This window comes from Prionailurus bengalensis, chromosome B2 (assembly GCF_016509475.1).
Source record: "Prionailurus bengalensis isolate Pbe53 chromosome B2, Fcat_Pben_1.1_paternal_pri, whole genome shotgun sequence".
Taxonomy (NCBI): domain Eukaryota; kingdom Metazoa; phylum Chordata; class Mammalia; order Carnivora; family Felidae; genus Prionailurus; species Prionailurus bengalensis.
The window spans coordinates 142,772,259-142,791,829 of record NC_057349.1 but is presented as its reverse complement, the minus strand read 5'-3'; the positions used below and the strand labels follow the sequence as shown (position 1 = coordinate 142,791,829).

At 41.4% G+C, this 19,571-nt stretch overlaps 1 protein-coding gene across 3 annotated transcripts in view; it reads right to left on the bottom strand.

Annotated features, from left to right (window-relative positions):
• The window catches only part of TULP4 (TUB like protein 4), a 242,427-nt gene that overhangs the window by 68,615 nt on the left and 154,241 nt on the right, over positions 1-19,571 (bottom strand). For all 3 annotated transcript variants that reach the window (XM_043593124.1, XM_043593125.1, XM_043593126.1), the window contains one exon: positions 14,019-14,147. In XM_043593124.1, coding sequence (XP_043449059.1) covers positions 14,019-14,147 — 129 coding nt within the window. The remainder of the gene's footprint in view (positions 1-14,018; positions 14,148-19,571) is intronic.

Below are 19,571 nucleotides of genomic sequence, written 5' to 3'. Positions count from 1 at the left end.
ACAGAGGGGATAAGTAACTTATCCTTGATCATACACAAGGTGAATGGCAGTGTTAAGGATGACCCAGGGTTGTATGGATCCAGTGTCCTTGCTTTTTACCATTGTTCTATGGTCTCCCACCTCTGGTAACAGATTTGCCATTAGTGTCTCTGGGTCACCTATCAAAATAGGAAAGTTCTCAGTTTTTGGTTATATACCGTCCTCAGCCTTGCTAATAATATTCCCTTAATCAAAATGAAAAAATAACTTAGGGGTGCCTGGGTGGCTCAGTCGGCTGAGCATCTGACTCTTGATTTTGCCTCAGGTCACGATCCCAGGGTCATGGGATCAAACCCTGTATCGGACTCCACGCTAAGCGTGGATCTGCTTAAGATTCTCTCTCTTTCCCTCTACCCCTCTCCCTTGCTCATGCTCTCTAGAGACTCTCTCTAAAGTAAAAAAATAATGATAATTTAACTGGAAAAATTACACATACTTGGGTGTTGTTTGATGCGTTCATTGTATTTATTCAAATAAGCCCATTTAAAAAATCTTTTAATCTATTAATGAAGTAAATTGCTTCTACTGACTTCCTCAAATTATACTACCCTTGCATGCCTACAACTAGCCCAACCTGGAGATGAAGTATTGTCTTTGATACACACAGTTGAAGTTGATTTACTGATGAGTTCAGAATTTCTACAGCTGTATTCATGAGTGAAACAAACTTATGATTTCCTTTTGATAATGTCTTTGTATCTGGATTTCTCAAAGTTATGTTGATCTCTCAGAATGAGTTGGACAGTAAGTACTCCTTCCTTTTCCACTGCCTGGAACAATTTATATAAACTGGGATAACCTATTGCATGAAAGTTGGGTATAACATGCCTATGCATCTGAATTTTTTTGTGGAAAGATTTTTAACCATTGCTTCAATGTACTCAGTAGTTTTAGTACAAGTCAAGCTGTTAAGCTTTTTATTTCCTCTTGAGTCAGTTCTATTGAATTACTAAAAAAAATTTTTCCAGTTCATGTAAGTTTTCCAAATTGTTGGCAAGTAGCTGCTGATAGTATTTATTATCTTTTTAAAAATCAACTTCATTGAGCTATAATTTGTATACATTAAATAAAGTTCTCAGCAGTCAATCTCCTATGCTCATCCTTGGTTCAAGGCAACCAGTGATCTAATTTCTCTCACTAGTTGCTTCTTCTTGAATTTTACGTGAAGGGAACTGTATAGTATGCTCACTTTTGTGTATGGCCGCCTTTACTCAGTACAATAGTTTAAGAGTATTCTAAATCCTTGTGTGCATCGGCAGTTCATTCCTTTTCATGAAGAGTAGTATTTCATTATATAAATATACCACAACTTATTTATCCACCCAAATTGCCAGGCATTTAGCTTGCTTCCAGTATTTGGCTACTATAAAACTGCTATGAACATGCATGTGTAAGACCTTTGGTAGATGTGTGGTTTCATTTCTCCTGAGTGAATACCTGAGAGTGGAATTAATTGCTAGATCATATGGTAAGCATGTTTAAATGCATAAGAAATTACTAAATTATTTTCCAAAGTGGTTATGCCATTTTACACTCCCTGCAACAGTGTATGAGAGCATTAGTAGGTTCGCTCCTCACCAGCACATGGTGTTGTCAGTCTCTTTTGTTTTAGCTATTCTAGTAAGTATGCAGTGGTAGGACACTGTTCCTAATTTGCATTTCTCCAATGTAGTCATGGTGAGTATCATTTCATGTTCTTATTGATCATTTGCACATCATCTTTAGGGACATGTCTGTTCAAATTCCTTGCTATGTGTACGTATTCCCCATCCACTCATACATATGTGCTATGTGTATGTATGAATACTCACATAGATGTATACAATATGTCTACATACATATGGATATATATAAGCTTCCAACCTTATTTTGTTATAAAAATTCTATATACAATCCTTTATAAGATATGTGTGCTGAAAATAATTTCTCTTACTCTGTGGCTTGCCTTTTCATTTGCTTAATGGTATCTTTCAAAAAGTGAAAATCTTAAATTTTGATGAAGTCCAGTGTCAATTTTTTTTTTCTTTCATGGTTCATGCTTTTTGTGTCCAATCCATTGAATCTTTACTTAATCCAAGGTTTCAAACCCAAGGTTTACAGAGAAGTTTAGTTTTTACATTTATATCTGTGATTTACTTACAGTTAATTTTTATGTAGAGTATGAGGTCAGAATCAAGGTGGTTTTTTGTTTTGTTTTGTTTTTGTTTTTAAATACAGATATGCAATTGTTTCAGCACCATTTGTGACAAAGAAAATTCCCCAGATGTTACCTAGACTTACTGCGGTGATCCTTTCACAATACAGTTGACCTCTGAACAACTAAGAGCTTAGGGGTTGCTGATGCCCTGCAAAGCTGAAAATCCATGTGTAACTTTGACTTCCCCCAAACTTAACTACTAATAGCCTACTATGGACCAGAAGCCTTATCAATAGCAAAAGCAGTCAATTAATACATATTTTGTATGTTTTACCTATTATATACTGTATTTTTGTAATCTAGTGAGCTAGAGAAAATGTTATTAACCAAATCATAAGGAACAGAAAATACATTTAAAGTACCATATATTTTTTTCTTTTTAAAGTTTTTATTTAAATTCCAATTAGTTTACATACAGTGTAATATTAGTTTCCAGTGTAGAATTTAGTGATTCATGTAGATTCTGGTGTAGAATAAGTGATTCACTTATATACAACACCCAGTGCTTATCACAACAAGTGCCCTCCGTAATACCCATCACCAATTTAACCCATCCCCTTTCCCACCTCCCCTCCAGCAACCCTCAGTTTGTTCTCTATAGTTAAGAGTCTGTTTTCAGGTTTGCCTCTCTTTTTTATTCCCCCTATTCCATCTGTTTTGTTTCTTAAATTCCACATATGATTAAAATCATATGGTATTTGTCTTTCTTTGATGGATTTATTTCACTTAGCACAATGTACTCTAGTTCCATCTATGTTTTTGCAAATGGTAATGGTAAATGAGTAGTATTCCACTGTGTGTGTGGAATATATATACACACACACACACATGTATATACATATACATATATATGTATGCATATTATACATATGTATATATACACACACACACACTCCACATCTTCTTTATTCATTCACCATGCAACGGACATTTGGGCTCTTTCCATAATTTGGCTATTGTTGATAGTGCTGCTATAAACATTGGGGTGTACGTATCCCTTTTAATCAGTATTTTTGTATCCTTTAGGCAAATACCTACTCGCGCAATTGCTGGACTGTAGGGTAGACCTATTTGTAACTTTAAAAAATTTTTTTTAACATTTATTCACTTTTGAGAGACAGAGAGAGACAGAGCATGAGTGGAGGAGGCGCAGATAGAGCGAGACACAGAATCTGAAGCAGGCTCCAGGCTCTGAGCTGTCAGCACAGAGCCTGACGTAGGGTTCAAACCCATGAACCATGAGATTGTGACCTGACCTGAAGTCAGACATTTAACCAACTGAGCCACCCAGGCACCCCTATTTTTAACTTTCTGAGGAATCTTCACACTGTTTTCCAGACTGGCCTCACCAGTTTACATTCCATCCAAGAGTGTAGGAAGGTTCCCCTTTATCCACATCCTCACCAACACCTGTTGTTTTCTGTATTGTTAATTTTAGCCATTCTGACAGGTGTGAGGTGATATCTCATTGTAGTTTTGGTTTGCTTTTCCCTGATAATAAGTGATGTTGAGCATCTTTTCATGTGTCTGTTAGCCATCTGGATGTCTTCTTTGGAGAAGTGTCTATTCATGTCTTTTGCCCATTTCTTCACTGGATTATTTGTTTTTTGGGTGTTGAGTTTGATAAGTTCTTTATTTATATTTATATTTTGGATACTAACCCTTAATCAGATGTTAGTTGCAAATATATTCACCCATTCTGAAGCCTTTTAGTTTTGTTGATCATTTCCTTCACTGTGCAGAAGCTTTTTATATTGATGAAGTCCCAATAGTTCACTTTTGCTTCTGCTTCCCTTGCCTCTGGTGATATGTCTAGTAAGGAGTTGCCCCAGCCAAGGTCAAAGGGCTTTTCCTCTAGGATTTTGATGTCTTCCTGTCTCACAGTTAGGTCTTTCATCTATTTTGGGTTTATTTTTGTGTATGGTGTAAGAAAGTGGTCCAGTTTCATTCTTCTGCATGTAGCTGCCCAGTTTTCCCAGCACCATTTGTTGAAGAGACTGTCTTTTCTCCACTGGATAGTCTTTCTTCTTCATCAAAGATTAGTTGACCATATAGTTACAGGTTCATTTCTGGGTTTTCTACTCTGTTCCATTGATCAATGTATGTTTTTATGCCAGAACCATACTGCCTTGATGACTACAGTTTTGAAGTGATGCCTCTGGCTTTTCTTTTCTCTTTCAAGATTGCTTTGCTATGTGGTTCCACACCAGTTTTAGGATGGTTTGTTCTAGCTCTGTGAAAAATGGTTGTGGTATTTTGCTAGGGATTGCATTAAATGTGTAGAATGCATTGGGTAGTACAGACATTTTAACAATATTTGTTCTTCCAATTCATGAGCATGGAAAGTTTTTCCATTTCTTTCTATCATCTTCACTTTCTTTCATCAGTGTTTTATAATTTTTCAGAGTATAGATCTTTTTGCCTCTTTAGTTAGATTTATTCCTAGTTATATTAGGTTTTTGCTGCAATTGTAAATAGGATCAATTCCTTGATTTCCCTTTCTGCTGCTTCATTATTGGTGCATAGAAATGCAACAGGTTTCTGTACAGATTCTGTATCCTGTGACATTACTGAACTCATGTATCAGTTCCAGCAATTTTGTGGTAGTGTCTTTTGGGTTTTCCATATAGAATATCATGTCATCTGCAAATAGTAAGAGTTTGACATCTTCCTTGTCAATCTGGATGCCTTTTACTTCTTTTGTTATCTGACTGCTGAGGCTAGGACTTCCAGTACTATATTAAATAACAATGGTGAGAGTGGACATCTGTCTTGTTCCTGACCTTAGGGAAAAACCTTCCAGGTTTTCCTCATTGAGGATGAGGATGTGGGTTTTTATTATGTTCCCTCTAAACCTACTTTGTTGAGTCTTTATCATGAATGGATATTGTACTTTGTCAAATGCTTTTCTGCATCTTTTGAGAGGATCATATGGTTCTTACCCTTACTTTTATTAATGCAAATCTTGAACCATCCTTGCAGCCAGGAATAAATCCCACTTGATCATGATGAATGATTCTTTTAATGTACTGTTGGATTCGATTTGCTAGTATTTTGTTGAGAATTTTTGCATCCATGTTCATCAGGGATATTGGCCTGTAGTTTTCTTTTTTAGTGATGTCTTTGTCTGGTTGTGGAATCAGGATAATGCTGGCCTTACAGAATGAGTTTAGAAATTTTCCTTCCATTTATATTTTTTGGAATAGTTTGAGAAGAGCAGGTATTAACTCTTCTTTAAAAGTTTGGTAGAATTCCCTTGAAGCCATCTGGCCCTGGACTTTTGTTTGTTGGGGGATTTCTGATTATGGATTCAATTTCTTTACTGGTTATCAGTCTGTACAAGTTTTTTTTTTATTTCTTCCAGTTTCACTTTTGGTTGCTTAGATTTCTAGAATTTATCCATTTTTTCCAGATTGTCCAATGTGTTGGCATATAATTTTTCATAATATTTTCTTATTGTATTTCTGTGTGGTTGGTTGTTATTTCTCTTTTCTCATTTGTGATTTCATTTATTTGGGTCCTTTCTCTTTTCTTTTTCATAAGACTGGCTTAGGGGTTTATCAGTTACATTAATTTTTTCAAAGAACCAGGTCTTGGTTTCATTGATTTGTTCCTCCATTTTTTTTTTAAGTTTCTGTATCATTTGTTTCTGCTCTAATCTTTATTATTTACCTTCTGCTGGCTTTAGGCTTCATTTATTGTTCTTTTTCTAGTTCCGTTAGATATAAGATTAGAATGTGTATTGAGAGTTTTCTTGCTTCTTGAGGTAGGACCATATTGCAATATACTTCCCTCTTAGGATTGCCTTTGCTGCATCCTAAAAGTTTTGGACTGTGGTGTTTTCATTATTTAAAGAACGATTGCTTGGGGCGCCTGGGTGGCGCAGTCGGTTAAGCATCCGACTTCAGCCAGGTCACGATCTCGCGGTCCGGGAGTTCGAGCCCTGTGTCGGGCTCTGGGCTGATGGCTCGGAGCCTGGAGCCTGCTTCGGATTCTATGTCTCCCTCTCTCTCTGCCCCTCCCCCATTCATGCTCTGTCTCTCTCTGTCCCAAAAATAAATAAACGTTGAAAAAAAAAATTAAAAAAAAAAATAAAGAATGATTGCTTAACCCAATCACTCTTTAGTAGGATGTTCTTTAACCTCCATGTATTTATAATCTTTCCAATTTTTTTCTTGTAGTTGATTTCAAGTTTCATAGTGTTGTGGTCTGAAAATATGCATGGTATGATCTCAATCTTTCTGTACTTGTTGAGGGCTGATTTGTGATACAGTATGTGATCTATTCGGGAGAATGTCCCATGTGCACTCAAAAACAATGTGTATTCTGCTGCTTTAGGATGAAATGTTCTTAATGTATCCGTTAAGTCCATCTGGTCCAGTGTGTTATTTGAAGTCATTGTTTCTTTGTTGATTTTCTGTTTAGATGATCTGTCCATTGCTATAAGTGGGGTGTTTAAGTCCCTACTATTATTGTATTATTATCAATGAATTCCTTTATGTTTGTTATTAAGTGTTTTATATATTTGGGTGCTTCCAAGTTGAGGTCATAAATATTTACAATTGTTAGATCTTCTTGTTGGATAGTCCCCTTTATTATGATCTAGTGCCCTTTTCCAACTCGTTACAGTCTGTTGGTTTTTAAGTTTATTTATTTACTTTTGAGAGAGAGAGTGAGAGAGGGAGGGAGGGAAGGAGGAAGGGAGAGGGAGAGAGAAAGCATAAGCAGGGAGGGGGAAGAGAGAAGGAGAGACAGAATCCCAAGCAGGCTCCATACCATCAGCACAAAGCCTGATGTAGGGCTTGAACTCAAGAAACGTGAGATCATGACCTGAGCCGAGATCAAGAGTCGGACGCTTAACTAACTGCACCACCCAGGCACCCCAGTCTTTGGTTTAAATCTAGTTTGTTTGATGTAAGTATTGTTACTCTGGCTTTCTTTTGACATCCATTTGCATGATAAATATTTCTCCCTCCCCTCAAATGCACAGATGTCTTTAGGTCTCAAATCTCTTGTAGGCAGCATATAGTTGGGTCTTTTTTAAATTCATTCTGACACTCTTTACCTTTTGATTGGAGCATTTAGTCCATTTACATTCAGCATAATTATTGATATGTACTTAGAGCCATTTTATTACTTTTTTTGTTGCTGTTTCTGGAGATTTCCTCTGGTCCTTTCTTGTCTTTTGTCACTTTTGGTCTTTTCCCTCCCACTCAAAGCGTCTCCTTTAATATTTCCTCCAGGGATGGTTTAGTGGTCACAAACTCCTTTAGTTTTCATTTGTCTGGGAAACTCTTCATCTCTCCTTCCATCTTGAATGATAGTCTTGCTGGATAGGGTATTCTTGGCTGCAGATTTTTCCCATTCAGTGGGTTGAACTTCTGGTTTGCCAAGTTTCTGTGGAAAGATCTGCTGCCAATGTTATAGCACTTGCCTTGTGAGTAAGGGACTTCTTTTGTCTTGCTGCTTTTAGGACATTTTCTTTATCACTGTATTTTGCAAACTTAACTACAATATATCTCGGCATTAGCCTACTTTTGTTGATCTTGTTGGGAATTCTCTGTGCCTCCTGGATTTGGATGTCTGTTTCCTTCCCCAGGTTAGAGAGGTTTTCAGCTATGATTTCTTCAAAAAAAAACTTCTGCCCCTTTTTCTCTCTTCTTCTTCTGGGACTCCTATGACACAAATGTTATTATGTTTGATGGAGTCATGGAGTTCCCTAAGTCAACTCTTGTGATCCACAGTTTTTCCTTCCCTCTTTTGTTCAGCTTCATTATTTTCCATAATTCTATCTTTTATATCACTTATTTGTTCTTCTGACTCTTCCATCCTTGTGGTCATTATATCTGGTCAGTTTCAAATCTTAGATGTTGCATCTTTCATTTCTGCCTGATTGTATCTTAGCTCTTTTATCTCTGCAGTAAGGCTCTCCCTGGTATCTTCCATACTCTTCTCAAGCCTGGTAGAGTATCCTTACGACTGTTACTTTAAATTCTGCATGAGGCATATTACTTAGATCTGTTTTGTTTACAGCTCTAGCTGTGACCTTTTCTTGTTCTTTCTTTTGGGATGAATTCCTCTGTCTTCGTATTTTGTCTAGGTCTCTGTCTTCTTTTTTGTGTTAGAAAAGCTCGTTATGTTCCCTATTCCTGAGAGTAATGGCTTTATGAAGAGGTCACGTAATGTCCAGGGCCTAACGCTTCAGGAAGTGTCTCTGGTGTGTGTTGCATGTAGTCTGCTGCTGCGTTTGGCTTCTCTATCCCTCAGGTCAGTCATCTACAGAGGCTCTCCTCTGTAGATGGGCAGTGTTTGGACTTTGGCCATAGTGTGGCCAGTCTGAACTAGGTGTGCCTGGTCTGTTTGTTAAATGAGACCTGATGCTACTTCTACTAGAACTGAAGCCTTGTAGATCTCTATGGTCAGAAGACATGATACAAGTGGGGGTTTCTGGTGGTCTTCTGGGGAAGGGGCCCGCTGCACTGATCCTTAGGCACACTTGCAGAGCACAGGGACAGGGCTGGCTGACTAAGAGGTTAGTCAGCCAGTGTTGGTGCTGTGCTTTTCAGTGAAGTTGGTTTATGCTGAGGGACAGGGGAGGGAAATGGCACCAGCCAGGTCCTTTGTTCCAAGAGGGGGGTGGTCCATAGTTGCTGTTCTCAGGAAAGCCCTCTCAGAAGAGTGAATAATTTCCTATCGTGTGTCCTAGGCATTTTCCAGATAACTGTTTTCACACTGTCTGTGTCCAGGTTGCTTGCCTGCCTAGGGCAGCGCAGTGCACTTTGGGCTCTCTATTCCAGCCAAATCTGCTGACTTTTAAAATTCCAAACTTTAGGGGCACTTGGGTGGCTCAGTCAGTTGAGCATCTGACTTTGGCTCAGGTCATGATCTCATGGTTCTTGAGTTTGAGCCCCACATTGCGCTCTGTGCTGACAGAGCTCTGAGTCTGCTTTGGATCCTGTCTCCCTCTCTCTGTCCCTCCCCCACTTGCACTCTGTCTCTGTCTCTCTCCCAAAAATAAAAATTTTAAATTCCAAACTTTAAGGACCTGGCATGACAGGGACCTGCACTGCTCTTCTGGGGAAGGGTCTTGCTGCCCTGGGACCAATGCAGGTTTGACCCAGAAGGGCAGTTTGACATCAGAGTGCAAGGGCATAGGATTTGGAGCAAAGCAGGTTAAACAGCCAGTGTCCAGGTTAGCTACCCTCAGCAGGTGTCTCTGAGCCTATGCTGAGGGGTGGGAGAGGGAAATGGCACCCGCCGGGCTCTTCTGTTCCCAGAGGGGCAATGCCACCACTCACAGATGTGCTCCAAGAAGGGGGAACAGTCTCTCCTGTGAATCTTAGGCAATCCGCACACCATGCCATCTGCCCCCAAGTTACCTGCCTGCCTTCTCTCCAGGAGCAGGGCAGTGCTCTCTGGGCCCTACCCTAGCCACATCACGGACCTCTGAAACTCCAGGCTTTGAGTTGTTTGCAAAAACTCACGAAAATCAGCCTCTCATTTTCCCAACCAATGGCTCTGGGGAAGTGTTTTCCTTGCGTGAGCCCCTGTGTACTTCTCTTCCCCTCCCTCTCTTTCTCACCTCTCTCCGCGACCAAGGCTCCCTCCCCTCTGCAGCCGCCGCAATCCACTTCTCCCCATTTCTCCCCCAAACCATGTCTCTGTACTTCCTACCTTCCTGGATGTGGCCTCTTCTCTCCCTTTAGTTATGCACTTTGTTCTATCAGCCCTCAGGTCGATTTCTTGGGTGTTCAGAATGATCTGATAGTTATATAGCTGTGTTTGAGGGATGAGACAAGCCTAGGGTCCTGCTACCACTCCAGCATCTTAGCTTGCCCCCGCCCCTTCTATCTGTTCTGTATTTGTTGGGGAAAAAAAAAAAAACACCCATGTATGTGTAAGGGGACCTGTGCAGTTCAAACTGCAGTTGTTCAAAGGTCAACCGTTTGTACAAATATCAAATCATTATATTGTGTACTTTAATATAACATTATATGCCGATTACAACTCAATAGAAAAAAAGACTATTGTTTCCTCCCAGTGAATTATCTAGGCATCTTTTAATTACCTTTGATTACCTGGTAATCTCTAGAGTTATGTCTACCTTTTCATTCATAAAAGTGTTATAGGTTGCTTTTACTTGGAAATGTTTGACTTTCTTTAAAATCGGTGACATTACTGGATATATCACATTTCAGATAAAAATAAAATAAATGAACAAACACCAAAAGGACACGAACATTTGCTGTTTTCCCAGCAGAGGTTATAGGTTGGTGTTCAGTGGTTAGCATGTCCCCACCGAGACAACGGCATGGATTTGTAAGATAGCTCTTGAACAGCTGGCCTGAGGTTACTGAAAAGAGCGGGTTGCTAGGGAGAACTCGGGACCCTGGTTTCACTGACCCTACATTTCAACTAACTACACTATGTAGTTTTTCTTAAGAACTGAAAACATTTTCTAGAGACAACCCATGAATTCTGCAATAAAGTTTAAGGTTTTTTCAATTTTCAAGTGTAGTGCTACTTATTTACAAGCATTCTGACTCATTTATCCTGGAAGAGATCCGTACTAAAAAGAAAAACATCCTAGTAGAGGGGGAAGAGTTTAGCCAGTGAAAAGAAGCTTCGCCAAGACACCACCAGTCTTGCAGTCACAGAAAATGATAACAAAAGATGTTTCCATGAATGAATTGGGTTTACTGAATTAGGTCAGCACAGGGTGGTAAAAATATACCACAACTGGAAAGACAAAAACAAGGGAACTGATACCCAGTGCTGTAAAGAAAATAAGCAGGAAGCCGCCCTCCTAGTTGCCTTTCAGTGGCACAGGCCTGCGGGCTCTTGCCTCACGAAACGTGCTGTCAGACGTGGATTAACTATGTCTCGGCACCAGCCTGGTCAGACCTCAGCCCGAGGCAGCTTTCATCACAGTGGCCAGTACCTGTGCGGGATACGGCCACGCGTGGTGACTGATCTTACACAATAATGCACACACTGTTCCAGACTCACTTTTGAAATAAAGGACTCGTAATCATTTCCTGAAAAAGAAGTTGTTAAAGCATCACTTAGCTTTTGCCGAATGTCTGATGCCTTTGTGACAGTACAAGTCACGCTGGGCGACGTGGATCACCTGTCATTTCCTCTAAAAAGCATTCTTTTTTTCTGAGCAGATTTCAAGGATCCTCCTCTTCCCAGCCACGAAACTGTCCTCCCTCCCACCAGGTTCTGTTTCAGGTGCAGCCAGCCACTACTTCCTCAATCAGTGATTCATCATCACCAGTGCACAGTGTTTCTCTGCTCAGATAAATTCTGATGCCAACACAATTCAAAGAAGCGAAACCTTTCCAGATGTAAGTGCTTACTGCTGACAACTGCTTAGCGGGTTCCGAGGTTTGAGGGATCAGAGTTCCAGACAGCAAAATTATATATAAATCTAGATCATACCATAGATATAGTGATTACTTTTGAACATGGCAGGGGCAGGCATTTGTGAGATTCCAGGAGGTTCTGGTGTTCTATGGTCCATAGAAGTTCATTCACCTCCAGGTCTGAATTCATTCTCCCTTTCCTGTGTCTAAAATGCTTTTTTATGCCAAATTCTCAATAAAGAGAAAAGCTGAGGGATATGGTGACGGTGGAAACCACACAGCTGCTATATGGAGATGACAGAAGGTTTCGTCCCGGGAGAGGCTGCTTTTGGGAGAAAACAGTGTGGTGACAGCAAGGCTTGGCTGGTGGGGCTAGACTCTCTGATGGTAATGGAGTCTGAGCTCTTCTGGATATACTATGAATACATGCATTTCTGCTAAAAGAGAAAAAAGTTTCTTGTCTGAGAAGAAGATAGTGTGACAGAGTGTTCTGGATTCAAAACTGGGTTCAAATTCTGCTTTACCACCCATGTACTTCCTGGGCAACTTGCTCAACCTCCCTGACCTGAGTTTTTTCTTCTATTAACTGAGAACAGCATCTGCTCAATGGGGTTCCTGGGAAGACTGACAGAGAACACATGGAAAAGACAAGCACTTAGTTGGACTTTGTCCTAGCTCCTCTTCAGGTCTTTCTCGGAGTAATGCTTTAGAGAACTGTAGTCATCCAAAGTCTGAAGACACATCCAATTCAGTCACTGGGCCTAAGGAAAAGAGTTCACGCTTTGGTGGATGGGAGAATTATAGCATTCCAGAGACCCTTATATGGGTGAATTCAGAGAAGTCTCCACCTTACAGAAAGCCATCAAGACTTGCTGCCTCAAGGCCCGAAGCTAGTCTTTGGTGATGACATTATGGCTACTATTTACGGGCAGGTATGTTCTGTGGTCAAGGGTTACGAAGTAGTAGTACCTCATAATACGACAGGCACCAGAACAGTATGTGGGGAAAACGATCATCAACAGTGTTATAAGTGCTTTCTACGGTTAACCTTATTTAATCCCCCTAATGATTCTCTAAGCAGGTACCATGTGAGTCCCTATGTTACAGATGAGAAGACTGAGGCACAGAGAATGAAGGATCTCCTACTAAGAAATAATGGAGTGAGACTCGTGTGGTCTGACTCCAGAGCTCATGCTCTTGACCACAATGTCTCCCCTCTAGGTAACATGAACTTCTCATGGTCATGGAGATTTCCCCAGCTGTGGCTCTATTTCAGAATGGCTGGTCAGTCACCAGAGGGCAGGATATACCTCTTCCTTTCTTCACTCCATGGAGGTGTACAGGGAATTCACAAGGCCTTTTCAGAGTCAGTCAAAATTATTACATTTACTCTACCAAATAAATAAACTCACACAAAAAAAGAATGTTCTTTTTTACCTAGTGGTAGATTTGTCTTCTGTGATGACAACTTACAAAGACCCTTAGCTGTAACAGCAACCGCTAATAGTATCTTTGTTCCTTGCAATTTTCTGTCATTTCACTTCACTGGTGTATCTTTCAAACTTGGGGGTCTCACAGCTTATTTAAGCGATAGATGGGGGAAAAGAGGGTGAGAATCCACTTCCTGAGCAATGTATAGAAAGGCAGTCACAGGGAAACCATCCCTGGAGTGGTAAAACAGTCTGAGAAAGCCCTCATGGAGAAAGGTCCCCTGAGGACTTGGTTCCAAAGCCACAATTTCCGGTCAAATCCCAGGGATGGGACTTGTGTCCTTAAGCAACCGAGAAGAGGAGCTCCATGTGGCCCATCATCACAGGGGGGAGGTGGGAGAGCCAGATCTGTACCATAAGCCAGAAGAATCTATGGAGGTTTAAAAATAGCACAGCTCGGCAGGGAGTCCCTGGAGCACCTGTTTTCCTCAGAGCAGAGACAAATTTGTATGAGAAAGGAAGAGCTGAGGGGTGACAACAGGTGGCCACGCTAATTGAAACCTGACAGGAGAGAGTGTTAAAAACTCAGCTTGACAAGCAGGTTGTGAGAATGGCTCACAAGAGCTCCCTTGGAGAGAACTATGAAGATTACAACACACAGCAAGTACCTTTCAAAGGGAGCACAAAAGTGATATGCCGTAAGCACTTCAGAGGATCCAAATTTAACATGTAATCACAACAACGCATGGTAAAAAAATGATTTCACAGATTTAATTAAAGCTTAAAACTTGGAGAGTTTTCACAACAGCAGAATAGTTGAATAAAGAAGTAAGAGCTTTCCCTTTTCATCAAGCGATATACTCGGGGGAACGGAAAGCAGGATTCTATTTCATTTATTTTTACTCTACCGGTTTCTGGAAAGAGTTTCCATCTCTGTGTTCTGTTTCCAGCAATGTCTCACTGGGAGCGGCTCTGCCCACTCACCTGAGCCCCTCGGTCGTTGACCAGTTCCACGGACCACCTCCCTTCGTACTGAATCCACACAAATATCCCTCCATCTGCGTCACACGTGGCCAGCTTCTGGTACGGCTCATTCCACCTCACCAGCACAACCTAGAAAACAGCCAAGAAGATATTTACCACAGGGATTAAAGCAGAGGGCCAGGAGTACGTCTCCAAAGAGATGAGATTTCAGAACTAAAGAGGAGGCACAGTCAAGGGGAATGAATGGCTGAGGGCAGGTGTGGGCATTAGGAGAGGGGACAGGGCATGGCCCACAGGTGGCAGAGACTCAGGGAATGGGGCTCCCATGACAAGGCTTCCTGAAAAATAGCCCTGAGCAAACCATAACACAAACCGTGACACAAAAATGCCCGTTGCTAGAAAAGCAGAGGATCCAGAGCCCATTGGGACTCAGTCCTGCCTCTCACAAGTACAAGAATAGTTCAGTATCTAAATAATTTAGAAAAAATCATTGAAATGTCTAAGCTACTTAGTACTTTATCAGAAAGGAAATATGAAATTACAAGCCTCAACATTTGTGAGTATGACAAATTAATTTTTTAATTTAAAAATTCTGAACCTGGACAAATCACCCATCTTTCTGGACTCACTCCCTCACCCAAAAGGTGGACCCTCTGGGAGGTGGTCTGTGGGATTAGGTAAATGCCCAAGGAGACTGAGGACAGGACCCAAAGAGCCCAATAAAACCTGTAAGGACACAGGCCTATGAAGCGGTCCTGGGTGCCCATGAACCACAAAACCAATACCCTGCCTTCACTGTGGTAAACTCTGAGTGTCGCCTGACTGGTCCATGCTGGTGATCGTGAGGAATTCATTCCATCGGTCAGACATGTGGTTGGTACTTATTAGGTTCAGGCTGTGTGACACTATATGATCAATGCCAAGATGGAGAAGACCGGACCCCATGCTCAGGAAGCTAAAAATCCATCTGGGGGGTCAGCACATCCACGGATGCACAGACATACATGGATCTGTGACAGTCAAATGAGCACTGTCATTAACCACCCAACGCGCAGCTGCTGTTCATAAGAAAGATCTGAATCCCCTGTCTCCCCCCAGGACTTCACACCCAGTAAACGAATTCTCCAAATTCTAAAATAGCAAGCAAGGTGTGTGTGTGGGGGGGTGCGCCTGGGTGGCTCAGTCAGTTAAGTGTCTGGCTCTTGATTTCAGCTCAGGTCATGATCTCATGGTTTGTGGGATCGAGCTGCGCTGTCAGCACACAGCCTGCTTGGGATTCTCTCTCTGCCCCTTCCCCGCTCGTGCTCTCTCTCAAAATAAATAAACATTTAGAAAACAGTAATAAAATAAAAAAAATAGCAAGCAAGGCCAAGGACAGACTGTCAAGGACCTCTGCAATGTCCAGACCCCTTCTCACACCCACCTGTGTCCAAACCACAGGCTAACACCAAAGTCCTGTCCCTTCTCAAACCTGTGCCAAGGGCACGCCTGATTTTAAGTCTTTAATTTGGTTTTCAGGTATCAGAGAGTTGGAGGGCCCCCCAGCCCTGGTCTGCCACAGTTGGTGGCATCAGCACTTGTTGTGAGACGCATAATAAAATCCAAGAAGAAATTACTGCCCACCTAAAATGTAAAGACACTGTAGCTCTCTTTTAAAACTGCAAAAAATTAAAGACAGCTGTGAGACTGCACTCCTTGGAAGCCTGGCAATCACCCGGCAGATCTTACCTCGTTGATGGTTCCCATGCCAGAGTCTGCTTTCACGGATGCTGACGCCACCCACGCCCACGGCACGCCGTCCTGCTTTCTCTTTGCTGGACCGGCTGCCCCACTCTGCTCACACTCTGCAAGTGCAGCACGTGCACCATCCACCATAACTACCGGTCCACGTGCACGGCTCCCCACTGAGCTGTGCGCCCGCGGAAGGGGGACAGGGGCAGGCTCACCTTTGAATACTGACACACTACAGTAATTCTGAGTGTATTGTGCCAAAGAGTACTATGTAATTAGAAGTTATGATCCATATCTTTGAACTATAAAAAGGTTATTGAAAACTATGTCCAGAAGGTTCTTTTCAATGCCCAAAGGCATTTTAACAACAGCCAACTCTGCCTGCCTGCTTACTATGAACTGCAGGTGCTGAGGATGGAGATTAAGACATCTTTGTGCCCGTGGAGTTCAGTTCACTAAACAGAGCACAGCGCTGCTCTATGTGCACTTAGAGAGTCGTGAACATACACAGGAGGGGAACTCAACACAGGTGGAGGGGGGAAACAAACCCAGATTCATTTTTTTAAGTCCAGTTTTAAAAACTCCCTATGTAAGAGTCTCTTACGGTTTGCCTCCCTCTCTGTTTTTACCTTATGTTTCCTTCCCTTCCCCTATGTTCATCTGTTAAGTTTCTCAAATTCCACGTATGAGTGAAGTCTTCAATACAGAGAACAAACAGAGGGTTCATGGGAGTGGAGGGGGTGTTAAATGGGTCACGGGCATTAAGGAGGGCACTCTTTAGGATGAGCACTGGGTGCTCATATATAACAGATGAATCACTGGGTTCTACTCCTGAAGCCAAGACTGTACTGTATGTTAACTAACTTCAGAATAAAAAAATAAAAAATAAAAAATAAATATCAAAGAAGATTAAAAAAAAATACTGATCTAATTAAAAAAAACCAGTACCATCAACAACCGAAGTCTTTTAATGTGTCATAAAATTTAGAATTTCTAGTCAATAAAGGCCAACTTCATAAACCTCTTTCAGATCCAGTGATTTGGCCCAAGCACTGCAATCCACTAACGTGCATGCAGCTACATTTTGGTCCCTTTATAAGACACACATTCATCATTCAAGTCCACAATCACTGATGTACTTCAGAATGGCCACCACGGGATGGAATATGACAACTAAATACATGATATTCACAACTGACCAGTTTTTAAATGATTTCCTTAAGTTAACACAGAGACCATTCATCTGCTATGATCTTCCCTGTAAATAACATTTGACAAGGTGTCGTATTTTAGAAAATAAAGCTTAATAACATTTTCTGTACTTCTGCCTTTCTTCCTTTAACATCCATTGCCAGGCATGGTTGCATATTAAGTTAACCTCAATAATAAAAACCCTCTTCTTCACGAAAAGAGCCCGCAGACTCATAGCATGAAACAGACACAAAAGAGCAAAGGCAAAAAAGTTATTTTTCACTCTAAAGATTTCTTGGTCTTCTGACAACGCAGTAGTTGTTGAATAAACAAAAGGCTCACAGGCTTCATGTTTTTGTAATTCTTGATCAGCGCAGATGCAGCAGTAAACAGAAATGTAGTCCCATTCCCACACCTTTGCTGTGAGTTCTAACCAGTGTAACGGAATAGGCAGGTAGCTGCCCTAATTTAGAGAAAGAAATCTTTCCAATGATTCTTCATTTAAAAATAAAGTCAAACTGTTAATGTTGTTTCCGTGGATTAGAATTCTCATTTCCTCTCTCATCTACAATTCATAGCTGCCCGCCTTATCTCCCAGCAGCTTATTTCCTGTTCTCCAAATCCCTCCAATCCAGCTGGCAATGTCAGGACATCCCAGAGCGCCGAGAAACTACCAATGGGGAGCCCATCGCCCATATGCCCACATCATGTGGCAGGGTGCTCCGCCTCCTACCAGGCACTCTAAGGCAGAGCTCCCCTTCCTGTTCAAAGGAAACAGGGCTCCTGTTTAGTCTGCGCACAAAAGAACTTGGGCTATCAGGGTGCTGTGTTCTACTAAAAAGTCCAAAGATAAGCTAAGTATTGATGCAGGTCTTTAATTACTCAAAAAAATGCCAGCCTGTCACTCTCTCCAATGTTAGATGAATACTTTATCATTTTATAGTTATTGCTAATAGACATTTATTGAGGACTATTAAAAGTAGACACATGTACATTTAAAATATAGGGCGGGTCTGCTGAAAGTCTATTTGGGATATAATCTAGTGCTCTAAATAAGTCACTTCATTTCCTACACCCTGTCTATTTTTAGGGAGAACAAACAAATGTCAGTTAACCCATCTCAAGGACGTTCATCTTTTCAGACAGAAACCCTTTAAATGGTGTTGGGAGGGGGCGCCTGGGTGGCTCAGTCGGTTGAGCGTCCGGCTTCGGCTCAGGTCATGATCTCGTGGTCCGTGAGTTCGAGCCCCACTTCGGGCTCTGTGCTGACAGCTCAGAGCCTGGAGCCTGTTTCGGATTCTGTGTCTCCCTCTTTCTCTGACCCTCCCCTGTTCATGCTCTCTCTCTGTCTCAAAAATAAATAAAATGTTAAAAAAAAAATTTTTTTTAATTAAAAAAATAAATGGTGTTGGGAGATACAAATAAAATTATATTTTATAGAAATATGTAGGAAACCACCTCAGCAAACGACCAGTATCACCAAAGTTCAGTAATACTTCTCTCAACCTAAAAAGAATGTAATTGGAATGAATGCTAAATACAAATAGCTCAATAAACCCCTATGATTATTACCATACAGGTTTTAAAAAAATTCTGTCAGTAAGTGAAAGAGCAATAAGTTTAATTGTGCCAGTTTAAGTTTAGACACATTTAGTACAACAAAATGAGTTTAAGAAATGCTACGAATTTCAGTTACATTTCGTCACTCTGAGAAAGAGCCAAAAGCATCTTGAAATAGAAGCACAGCAGCTTTCCAGACTGACGCCCACCAGCACAGAGGTCCTTGAAGTGCTGTGGCAGGAGTGCAGGCTCAGGACCGGAGTCCCGGCCCTGCCACTCACCACGGCAACTTGCTGACCCACTGGACAGGGGCGGGGAAGGGGGGTCCTCTTGTGCGCTTGGGGTAACAGCAGCACATCCTTCTGAAGTGTGTGAGGAGTAGTGGAAAAAGGACCTTAGCACGGTGCCAGGCACACAGCCAACACTCAATCAGTGAGAGCTCCACGTTATTCAAGGATGAGCTAAAACTTCCAAAATACAGAGACTGGTTCAGCATAGTACCGACATGTAGTTTCCTCTTTGATAGAAAATAAACAGTCGGAAAGTCAGTCCCTCTTTCCAGGCCCACCTCCTGCCACTTGCACTCCCCACCCAATTCTGTACCTAAAAAATCAACAGCATCACACACTTCCTGGCACCTTTGGCCTAAAATACGCTTCAGCCCCTTGACACTGGTGGTAATTCCTTCCCTGACATTCCAACCACTCCCTCTTGCCACTAATGCAGGACCTTCTACACTGTTCATGCCTGCCTACACTCGCTCCCTCAAACATCTCAGTTCCTCACCGGCTGAGCTCCTCATCAAGCCTGTGCCACGCACACAGTGGCATTCCACAAATCTTTCTAAACTGAACTATTCCTGAATGATCATTAGCTGTATTTCTGTAGAATTTTAGAATATTCTCTCTCAACAATAAGATGTTAAGATCAGTTTCAAATGAGATTTTTTTTTTTCAGGTAACAGTTTTATTGTGACAAAATTCACATACCATACAATTCACCCATTTAAAATGTACAATTCAGTGGTTTTAGTGTAGCTACAGAGCTGTGCAACCATCACAATAAATTTTA